General features: G+C 42.9%; 1 protein-coding gene across 1 annotated transcript; it reads right to left on the bottom strand.

Moving 5' to 3' along the window:
• Positions 1-1763: 1763 nt before the first annotated feature.
• LOC142151235 (RING finger protein 11-like) lies at positions 1764-11538 on the bottom strand. The gene is made up of 3 exons (XM_075206645.1): positions 11310-11538; positions 4890-5059; positions 1764-3931 (listed from the first exon to the last, which is right to left on the bottom strand). The coding sequence occupies exons 1-3, from the start codon at positions 11406-11408 to the stop codon at positions 3760-3762; spliced, it is 441 nt and encodes a 146-aa protein (XP_075062746.1). The 5' UTR covers positions 11409-11538; the 3' UTR covers positions 1764-3759.
• Positions 11539-12713: the final 1175 nt, after the last annotated feature.

Below are 12713 nucleotides of genomic sequence, written 5' to 3'. Positions count from 1 at the left end.
TGATTCCTAATTTGACTGTGAATTCCAATACCAGAAAAAACACAAATTGACAGAGCCAGAGTAGAAAGGCACTTGGATACATGCTTCTCATTTTACAAAGGCAATAGATCCTGATCATGAAAGTGAATGTCCACCAACACACACCAGCAACATTTTAGTGGAGAGCGTTCCTTTTATTGATTAAATTGTGTGCTGCTCCTTTGATTGATCAGTACGAGAATATTTTTTTGGGAGTGCAAAACAACAGAATACGTATATGCAATTCATGGGTTGGTATGTGTTATTAAGTCTTATACTATGCCTTACATACACGGTTTATAGCTAATAAAAGTGTGCCTTGTAATCAGTCAATTACTATATTGTGTAATAGTGTTACTTATAACATTGCATGCACAACTATGTAACTCGATCTTAATTAATCTCTTAATAGATGTAAAAGTATCATTACCTGCATTAAAAAATGCATTCAGTGTTTACAGATCTTTTGCAGAGTAATTGCAGCGGAGCGTTCGCACAGTGGTAAGCATGAACGTTGAATAAACTTTCCCTGTTAAAACTAGTCTGATTTCTTACCCTGTCACATCCTTGTTGAATTGGCTTGCAGAGGTCCAGCTCCACGGTCCTCAAATGAGTTTGTGGCTAAAATTGAACCAAATATGGAACGTTTGGGTTCCTGTATGGTGTTTGGGTTAGGTCAAACTTGTTCACTGTGATCTCCAACGCGTTTCATCCATTTTTTTTTTTTTTTTTGTATTTTATATGTGGAAGACAAGCATATAAATGGCTATCTCCAATTACATTGGTGTATTTATTCCCAGTACAATTGCAACGGAACATAAAGATCTGATTGACATTCTCACTCAAACTATAAAACAGAGAAAGGAAAGATCTATAAAAACTATAGATGATGAACATAAGCATCTTTTTAAAAGATAACGTTCAGTTAAAGTAAGAGTAGGTTTTGAAAATGTTTTCACTCATGGACAAATTGGATATTTAAATAATGTTGAAGCAATAGAACCGATTTATTAGATAATACAGAAATTTATGATGATACCTTTAGGGATGTTTCAATGGAACGTCAAGCTTCTAAAAACTGAATTGATTCAACATAGATTAATATTAGATTATTTAACTGCTCAAAGTAGTGGATACTGTCATACATTAGAAACTGGAGTCCATTGTTGCACATACATTACTAACTCAGCAGAAAATCTGAGGAGGAGTTAGATAAATATGTTAAATATTGCACGCTTGAAGGATAAGTTTAAAACAGACCATAATGATCTAGATCTAAAAATGATGACTGGTGGGAAAGCACCTGGTGAAATCTGTCTACTTGTTTTACAGGTATATTCATGATCATCTGGATGGTGAAAAGGTTTATTATGGTCGTTAGGGACATATGTTATTATTTTTCTATTAAAAAGTGTATTAATCTATCTAATGTTAAGATGTGTACTAGGTATATTAGGAAAACTATGTAAAGTTGGAACAAAAGCTTTGCAGATAAATCACGTATTAGAATCACAAGAAAAATTGTCTATTGCATTGAATGATATAAAGGAAAAAAAAAAAGGATATTTGTGCCACAACTTTAATGCAAAATTCTATCTTGATAATTAGAGCTACTTTATAATTTCTTTGTTGTAAATGGGACATTTCAGTCCTTGTCACCAAAGTTTTTTTTAGAAAGTTTCTTTTAAGAAAAGGATTTTTATTTTATAGTTATATGTGAATACGAGTCACAAAGAGAGGAATAATCATGTATATCATTTTTAATTTTGCCGTAACTATATTTTATCACAAAGCAGCATTGTACAGTTAATGATGTCTTTAAGGGGCTGGACTTCAGGGTATAAATACGTGTAGGGTCTGATTCATTAAGGAAAGTAAGGCAAAAAAAATGAGTACGTTTTCTCTTGGATAAAACCATGTTACAATGCCAGGGGTGCAAATTAGTTTATTATTTTGCACGCAAGATAAATGCTGGCTGTTTTTTCATGTAGCACAGAACCTTGATAGCTTTATTTGTACACTAAAATTTAAAGTTGATCTTGAACATGCCTTACCCCAACTATAAATCTGCCACCACATTTTAAATTTGCCTCCCCCTCCAATGCAACATGGTTTTACCAAGGTGCAAAGTTACTCATTTTTTTTGCTTAACTTTCCTTAATGAATCAGGCCCGTAAAGTTCAAACAGACTGTAATCTTGTTCACTTCTAAACTGGGATTACCTGTATAGGCATATACTTAAATAAAAGACATTGGGACTAGATTTACTAAACTGCAGGTTTGAAAAACGAGATGTTGCCTATAGCAACCAATCAGATTCTAGATACCTTTTTTTTTTTAGTACATTCTACAAAATGACAGCTAGAATCTGATTGGTTGCTATAGGCAACATCTCCACTTTTCTAAACCCGCAGTTTAGTAAATATACCCCATAAGCTTTTCATAGTCTAAAGAGTGATTTTATATTTACAGAACAACTTCAGTGTTCAGGGTATTTGTGGTCTCCTACTATTTAACCATTTATATAATACACATTACAATAATAATCAAAAAAAAAAATCTCAAATATGATGTTTATATGCATAGAAGCATGTTTTTATTTTATATATCACCCCATTTGCGCTCTCTGGCCTGGTATGGTCACACAAATAACGGGGTGGAGAGAGATGGCTAATGGCAGTACTTTAAAAAATAAATGATAAACCAGTCATACATTATCTAAGGCTAATTCACCTCCAGAAATCACTCCGGTCAAATAACAATAAAAAAAACCCCAAGACAATCATAATTCTTAACTGCTCTTGACATAATGTTTCCTGCGCTCCAGTAGTACACATGTGTTCTAGAGATAAGCTTTACACAGTTGAGTTCAATTCTAGATGGGGAATGTTACATATTAAGTTCAGTGTGATCATATCACTATAATGGTTTGAAATTTTCTCTGAAAGCTGTGTAACCAATTCTACCACAATGTTCTGACTAGATCCAATCCATCGCGGTCTCAGCTAATCAATATTTTGGTTTTACATTGTTTGGACTATATATGCGGAAATCCACTCATAGACTGTGACCTATCATCTCGGATGCAGATCTCTCACATAGTGCAATGGTGTGTCCGTACTGCTCAGCAGTATGCCTTCATTTAGACACCAACACCTCAGTCTCTGCGAGTGGTGACTGACAACATATCTATTTGGTATCAGAGAAGATCTCCACTTTCCCCCGCGTTTGGCAGCAGACGCTACCACTTAAGAGGCAGCCTTTTCCTCGTCGCTAAGAGCGGAAGAAAAAGCTTGTGTGGAAGTGCCTTGAGTTGAGATTTCCATTACTGGTGCATGATATATCTCCTCATCTAAAACAAGTCATTTTCAAAAGACGGGAGTCAAAATATCAGCGTTTCCCGTCACACTCCAGTGATCTTTGTTAAGCTAAATATAAAGTAAAGCAACTCTCGAGCACACCGGAAGCCTCGATCACCGTCCTTTCACCTAGTAGCAATGGCCAGAAGATCTTCTTTGAGCAGGATTCTTGGCCTGGTATAAAATCCTGTTGCAAGTTGCATCTCTACTATTTGGTAAGAAACCGATCTTAAACTAGCAGAAGAAGCCTCTCATGAGATGGACTCCAGTGTGGCCTCGGTAGACGGCCTCTCCTCAATGCACAGAGCGAGGTCACTCTCGGAGCCCATCACTCGTGCAGTTGAGCCTATTAATGTCACCGCACAAGTGTGTGGCCTCCTGGTCAGTTTGTCTCATAGGAGGAGAGCAGAGCAGCATCTACGGGCTCCATGCATGATGGACACGTGAAGGACCGCATAAGCCAATCATCTATACACTCCATGTGGTAGACGTGCATACAAGGCATGAAACGCACCAGGTCCCCACTTACAAAGTCCAGCATACAGATCACACACCTGGAGAGACAGCGGAAAGGTGTCAGAGAAGTAGCAACTACTGGGATAACAACAGCATTACATTAACAACATCATACATAACACACCGCTACCAAGGTATTAGGATTGATTAGCTTCTTAGGTAACACCACACTCTTATCACCTACTCCTCATAATATAACTAGTGTTTAATACTACAACCTCCTGCCCATCCTGTGGTTTCTGCTCCTCACCACACAATTATTTGGCACTTGCCTAAGCTCATTTCCAAGATATGCAAGTGGCTGGTTCACAGATTTCCAACATCTCCTTTAGATTGTAAGCTCTAGCGAACACAGCCCTCTCACCTTGTATTTCATCGTTTGTTTGCTGCACTGTTATTTATTATTCACTTATATACAATAATCTGGTATTTGAGCTACTCCCGGTGCTGCCGCCGCCAGGCCCTCTCATGCCCGATGCCGCCGAAACCAGACCCTCTCATCCCCAATGCCGCCAAAACCAGACCCTCTCATCCCAGATGCCGCCGCCATAAACCCTCTCACCGCCGCTCCAGACCCTCTCATTCCCGGTATTGTCGGCCCAGACCCTCACATTTCTATTACTGCTGCCCCAAACCTTCTCATTCCCAGTACTGCCACTCCGCTTCTTCTTACCTGGCAGTCACTCGGTGTGATCTCATCTGCATACTACATTGTCAGTAAGTGAAGCTAGTACAGGTGCTTACTTGTCCGCTTTAAGCAAGAATCTTCAATTTGTTGTTGAAACTACAATTCACATAATGCTCTGGCTGCCAGCAAAAAGATGAACACTATCATGGAGAATGGGATATGTAAATGGAAACAAACACTCTTTTACTTTTATAATACTATTTCAGTTTACATTAATACATTGACAAGATCCACTAATCCTATAATAAAATACTCAATTCTCACTTTGAATAAGACCATGTCAAAATTCCTGTTCAGAGATCACTTACTCTTTCGGTTTCTTCTCCGAGGGTTCAGACCCAGGGTCATACCGGCCTTTAGGCAGGTGCTGTATTAGCCCAATTCTCTGGGCAATCCACACTTGTTCCTCCTCAGTCAGCTGCGTAGCAAGGCGAGTCTGGCTGGGTGTGGGATGATAGACAGGAACCGGCTCCCGCTCCTCAAAAAAATTATAATAAACATGTGTCAAAACGGGGTCATTGATTATCCTGAATTTATAAAAATGGTCTTATTTGAGGCATGTAATACAATAGGTCAACCACAAGGAGGTACTGCTGACTCACGGACACACAATGGATCTAGTCTCTGATGCAGAAAGTCAGTAATCATTTAAAGCCTATAGCTTTACCAGTAGGTGTCCTAAGAAAATATTTTATTTAGGACACCTACATAAGTGTAATCTAGATGTATCTAGAGATTAACATAAATCAGAAAGCAGATTGTGCAAATAAAAATATAATAGCTAAACTAAAATTACAAATGCATGCAAATAATTGAAGAGAGAGTTGAGAAAAGGAAGTCACGTTTGTAGCACCTAAATATCTGGCAGAAGAATGAATGGCAAGAGTCTGATCCCGGAGACCTGCCAACTGCATGCTGGTTTTCAAGCAGCAGCAAATGATTTTGCCATTTTGGAAATCCTGCCATGCTGTGACACATAAGTAACCTTTTATAAGTCAAGGGCAATTTAAACTGGCCAAAAACGTTTGGCTCTATATTGTAGTGTCTGTAATCCCAAAACGAGTCTAATGCCCAGTAACACTGAACTTGATGAGATCCTTTTGGTGCATGTTGGAAAATACTATTGTAAGATGTCTGCAATTAGCCTGTGTGTATGGTCATCTTCCAACGGCACTAGCAGATGTGGCCTACTTTGGTCAGCCACGGGTGTATCTACATCGGACAGCAATCCTATCGCTGTGGCAGAGAAACAGGATTGCACATTTTGTGTCCAGCTTAACACAACGAAAACATCAGCTGAGATGGTTTAGGACACATTTGAACAATGCAAGTAACTATTAGAGCCGACGAACATTAATGACCTCTTACATTAAACAGTGCCGCACAAGGATGTAGGTGTGTGCAGTGTTCTATCTACCACCAGGAAACATGACAAAAAGTTTACCGTTCACCCTCCATGGACAACGTCGTCTAACGCATCAGCTCTCTAACAGAGGGCAATTGTGTCCTTTTAATGATCCAATATGAGATATGCACTATACAGGAGACATTACAGTATGTATTTCATTGCTTCTTTGTTGAAGAATTTTATTGCTAGCCTTTGCTGTGATTATTGCTGCCTGATTTATGCCCACTGATCAGATGTGTTTAACCATATACAATCAGTGTACTATGGCTGCAAGCCAGTGTGGTTGTATTAGCTAGTGTGCCTAGTTCTAAGTGTGTTTAGTTACAAGTGTACTAGAATTAATATAGCTTAAAAAAGAAAAATACGCTACCCAATAACACTGCTACAGAAGGTCATAATCCTACAGATCTGAGGTGCTTTTTGTTATTTGATATTTCATTTATGACTGTCCTTGAAATGTGCTATTAGTTTGGGTTTATTCACTTATTGAACAGACAGAGGCTGTGCCAGTCAGTGTGTATTTGTTACAAGTGCATACAGCGTTTTGTATAGCAAAGCAAAAATTACACAAGACTTGAAGAATTGGAGAACAGCAGGGAAACTTTCTACCAAGAAATACAGCTACATGAGGACAACATTCAGCATTCACCTGCAACTCCATATATTACTCCTGATGTTTCCATCCCTCCCTGGCTGCAAGCTTCATATCTCAAGAACTTTGTTTTGAACTCTGGACTTATTTTGTTCTCACCTTAAGAAAATTTGCTTTATCTGTCAGTTTCGTTCATTGCAACATCCCCTCTGTTTAATCAGCCTGCTGCTCTAATTGCTCGGCCATTCCCTCCCCCTGCAACAGCTGTTTCAGGCTTATCTAATTCATTGTATTTTCAAGCCCATGAAGAGTTGTAACAGAGTCTGAACCGAATTTGGACTGGACTTTGGCCCTCTCGTCTATTTCATGACTCTGCAAGATCTCAAATACTACATCTCCTGTACCTTATTACTCTCCATTCAACACTTTCTCCCACTCCCCCATGTGGCTCCCCACATCATTATTCCATATTCAGACCCAAGCCTATCGCCTCTATATGCTCTCGCTCCCCCCTCCACAACATATCACCCAGTCCCTGTCCCCCCCAAACATCCAATCCCGTCAAACTTGTTCCCATCCTTCGCTTGCAAGCTGCTTCCCATCAACAGCACTGACCCCATCATCTTTGCACCCTCCCTCGAACCCTTACTCGCTCCATCTCTTCCCTATCATGTCCCATTGCTGCTGTCTCTCTTTACAACTCCACACTCTGTTTCCCTTGATACTGCAGCCCCAGCCATCCCCCGCCCCCCCTTCATCCCCACCAATCAGAACCCCAACTGTGGCCCTACTCTCTTACTGGTCTCCTCCAGAAGCGATCCTGCTCCTCTGAACACCAATGAAGGAAATTCTGCTCCATTGCTGACTTCATCCACTTACCTCCTACTATTCTGCCCTCTCTCTTGCCAAACAAACCCGACACCTCTTTGCTACCATTAATTCGCTACTGTATCCTCCCCACTCGTCAATCACCGCTCTTGACTTTGCCACCTACTTCAAAGACAAAACTGACTATCTGTTCTCATCAGACTCACCTTCCCCCCCACCTATCTTCCCTATCACTCACTCTGCCACCCTTGGCATCTACCTTCCCATAACTGTGCCACAGATCGTCTCTCTTATCACCTCCTCTTCTTCTACAACCTGTCCTCTTGATCTTGTCCCCTCCGAGTTCCTCTATTCCATCTTGCTCACCTCTTTAACCTCTCTCTCCACTGTTATCTTCCCCTCAGCCTTCAAGCATGCTCTCATCTCCCCTATTCTCAAGACACCTTCCCTTGACCTACCCTCTCTCTCCAACAATTGCCCCATATCTCCGCTTCTAAAGTTCTCAAACGACTTGTCTTCATTCGTCTGAACCACTTTCTCTCTCACCACTCTCTTGTTGACCCTCTACAGTCAGGCTGTAACTACCTGAATGTTACAGTGCTTCCTGAAACTCAGAATCTCTAAATCTGAGCTCATCATCTTTCCTCTTGCCAATGTTGCTATCCCTCCCAATCGCTCCGTCTTGGTTGACATCATCACTCTTTCTCCTGTCACCCAAGCCCGCTGCCTTGGAGTTAATCTTGACTCTACCCTCAGCTTTACCCCTCATATCCAGTCCCTCACCAAATCCTGCCACTTTCTCCTCCGTAACATCATGAAAATCTGTCCCTTCCTCTCTCAGGAAGCAACCAAAATCCTAGTCCATTCACTCATCATTTCTCATCTCAACTACTGCAACCTCTTTCTCACTGGCCTTCCTGACTCTCAAAATTTCTGATGTTCAGTCCATACAGAACGCTGCAGCTAGGCTCATCTTCCTCTCCATCGTACCTCGTCCGCTTCGCCTCTTCGCAAAGCCCTTCATTGACTCCCTTTCAGTTTCAGAATTTAGGTCAAGCGCCTTACCCTCACTTACAAAGCCCTTACTGACACTGACTTACTTCACCCCCCTTACATCTCTGACCTTGTCTCGCGGTACATACTACCCGGCTCCGCCTCAATTCACCTCTCATTACCTTCTCCCATGCTCACCTCCAAGACTTCTGCCGTGCTGCCCCTAATCTTTGGAACTCCCTACTAAATCTCACTCAACTCTTCCCCAACCTTTAGTCCTTCAAATGCTCACTCAAACCTCACCTTTTCAAGCTCCCCTATCCTAGCACCTCCTCTTCCTCGCCTACCATCCCCATTTTCTACCCGTCTCTCACTAACCCTCCCTCTAGAATGTAAGCTCTCACGGGCAGAGTCCTCTCTACATATAGTCCCACCTGTCCACTGTCTGAATGTACATCCTGTCACATCTTTTGCTGCACTCTATGCGAGTCCCCATAGTATTACTCACACTCATCTGTGCTACTTATGTGTATAACCTCATCTATTTGTTACGTTCCTCTGTATCTGGCGCTAAGGAATCTGTGGCGCCTTATAAATAAATAATAATAATAATAATAATAATAATAATAATATGTATAGGATATACCACCATTGTGGTGTAGGTACAGGGCACGTTACGGTGTAGGTATAGTATATACAGGATACATTACAGTGGAGGTATAGTATATACAGGACACATTACAGTGGAGGTTTAGTATATAAAGGATATATTACAGTGTATATACAGGACACATGGACCATATAACATGACACAGGGGTACAGGACACATGGACCATATAACGTGACACAGGGGTACAGGACACATGGACCATATAACGTGACACAGGGGTACAGGACACATGGACCATATAACGTGACACAGGGGTACAGGACACATGGACCATATAACGTGACACAGGGGTACGGGACACATGGACCATATAACGTGACACAGGGGTACGGGACACATGGACCATATAACGTGACACAGGGGTACGGGACACATGGACCATATAACGTGACACAGGGGTACGGGACACATGGACCATATAACGTGACACAGGGGTACGGGACACATGGACCATATAACGTGACACAGGGGTACGGGACACATGGACCATATAACGTGACACAGGGGTACGGGACACATGGACCATATAACGTGACACAGGGGTACGGGACACATGGACCATATAACGTGACACAGGGGTACGGGACACATGGACCATATAACGTGACACAGGTGTACGGGACACATGGACCATATAACGTGACACAGGGGTACGGGACACATGGACCATATAACGTGACACAGGGGTACGGGACACATGGACCATATAACGTGACACAGGGGTACGGGACACATGGACCATATAACGTGACACAGGGGTACGGGACACATGGGCCATATAACGTGACACAGGGGTACGGGACACATGGGCCATATAACGTGACACAGGGGTACGGGACACATGGGCCATATAACGTGACACAGGGGTACGGGACACATGGGCCATATAACGTGACACAGGGGTACGGGACACATGGGCCATATAACGTGACACAGGGGTACGGGACACATGGGCCATATAACGTGACACAGGGGTACGGGACACATGGGCCATATAACGTGACACAGGGGTACGGGACACATGGGCCATATAACGTGACACAGGGGTACGGGACACATGGGCCATATAACGTGACACAGGGGTACGGGACACATGGGCCATATAACGTGACACAGGGGTACGGGACACATGGGCCATATAACGTGACACAGGGGTACGGGACACATGGACCATATAACGTGACACAGGGGTACGGGACACATGGACCATATAACGTGACACAGGGGTACGGGACACATGGACCATATAACGTGACACAGGGGTACGGGACACATGGACCATATAACGTGACACAGGGGTACGGGACACATGGACCATATAACGTGACACAGGGGTACGGGACACATGGACCATATAACGTGACACAGGGGTACGGGACACAGACACATGACACAGGGGTACGGGACACATGGACCATATAACGTGACACAGGGGTACGGGACACATGGACCATATAACGTGACACAGGGGTACGGGACACATGGACCATATAACGTGACACAGGGGTACGGGACACATGGACCATATAACGTGACACAGGGGTACGGGACACATGGACCATATAACGTGACACAGGGGTACGGGACACATGGACCATATAACGTGACACAGGGGTACGGGACACATGGACCATATAACGTGACACAGGGGTACGGGACACATGGACCATATAACGTGACACAGGGGTACGGGACACATGGACCATATAACGTGACACAGGGGTACGGGACACATGGACCATATAACGTGACACAGGGGTACGGGACACATGGACCATATAACGTGACACAGGGGTACGGGACACATGGACCATATAACGTGACACAGGGGTACGGGACACATGGACCATATAACGTGACACAGGGGTACGGGACACATGGACCATATAACGTGACACAGGGGTACAGGACACATGGACCATATAACGTGACACATGGGTTCAGGACACATGGACCATATAACATGACACAGGGGTACAGGACACATGGACCATATAACGTGACACAGGGGTACGGGACACATGGGCCATATAACGTGACACAGGGGTACAGGACACATGGACCATATAACGTGACACAGGGGTACAGGACACATGGACCATATAACGTGACACAGGGGTACAGGACACATGGGCCATATAACGTGACACAGGGGTACAGGACACATGGACCATATAACATGACACAGGGGTACAGGACACATGGACCATATAACATGACACAGGGGTACAGGCACCTGGTAGGGCGGCGGGGGCTCCCCGGGCAGACTGGCCCCGTCTGACTCGTTGAGCAGGGACAGATCATCGGCGGTCTGCGAGGACAGACAGTTCCCCATGCCCCTATCCCGGGGGTCCGGCTGTCCCGGGTCTCCCCCTCCAGCTCCGGACTGTTTACACTCCGCACGACCCGGAAGTCAGATGTTCGGGGAACTACATCTCCCGGCATGCCCTGCTGCTGCTGGCGGGCGCTCTGGTGACGTCACTCACACCACTCGGACACGTGACTGGGTATTGCTCTAAAGCTGCAGTGTCACGTGGGCTGTAATTGGCATTTCTGTATGAATAATGTTATTTATATATCTGCCACTTACCTTATGTACATTCATTACATTGTATCATGTCATACATGTGCCTCCTAATTACATTATGTGTGTCTATTGTAGGTGTGTCATAAATACATGCGTTTCTATTACATTATATTAGTATATTTATGCGTTTATATAACATGCATGTATATTATATGTGAATGTGCTTATTAACTGCGTGTGTGTCATGTCTTGATATTACTAGAGGAAGAGTTCTGCTGGACTTGGCTTTGTGTAATACAAGAGAAATTGGGCTTCATTTGGAGTTTTAAACAACTAAAGTGTGCAATATTGCACCTGGGCAAACCATGGCTTTTCTTTGCATGCAGGGAAAATACCGCCTGCTTTTGCACGTAGAACAAATTTATTCCATACTTGCCAACGACTCCCGCATTTCGGGCGAGTCTCACGGACTCCCGGGAGAGTATGGTAATCTCCTGCATGAATTTGGGCCAAAATACCGAGATTCTCCGTGAATCGTGGGTCCATAATGACACGATTTCGGAGCCCTGTCCCCCTCCCCGGCAGCTCCTGGAAGGCAAATACAAAAAGTAGGCAAGTATGAATTTATCAAGAAAACATCACTGGAGCGCCAGAGATACTTGCCTGTTGTGGTAAGAGTTCATTTACCGCTTTTCCGGGCCACCCTCTGTACAATTACACAGATTTGGGCTCTCAGTTCCACTACGGTGAAGAAAGGATATACAAATCGAAATAAAACTAATAAAACTAACATTGATAAATGCTATATTCAAATAAAGAATTTGTTTTTCATTTCATTCTGGTACCGCTGGACTGGACATTCATTACTTAAATATAAGAAAGCTATTAGTAAGTATATGTATATATATATATATATATATATATATATATATATATATATATATATATATATATAATGTATATCAGGTTAATTAATGCTGAAAAAAAACAGATTGCAAAAGATCACTGATCTAATCCCAAGAGACTAAAGAAAGCTGATCCATCTCTTCCTTACTCCTGCCAAATTTAAACCCCACTCTGACACTTCTTCTGTTTCAGAGTATCAATTGTCCT

The sequence above is a fragment of the Mixophyes fleayi genome, chromosome 4 (genome assembly GCF_038048845.1).
Source record: "Mixophyes fleayi isolate aMixFle1 chromosome 4, aMixFle1.hap1, whole genome shotgun sequence".
Lineage (NCBI taxonomy): Eukaryota > Metazoa > Chordata > Amphibia > Anura > Limnodynastidae > Mixophyes > Mixophyes fleayi.
The sequence above is the reverse complement of the archived record's forward strand: the minus strand, read 5'-3'. Positions and strand labels throughout refer to the sequence as shown.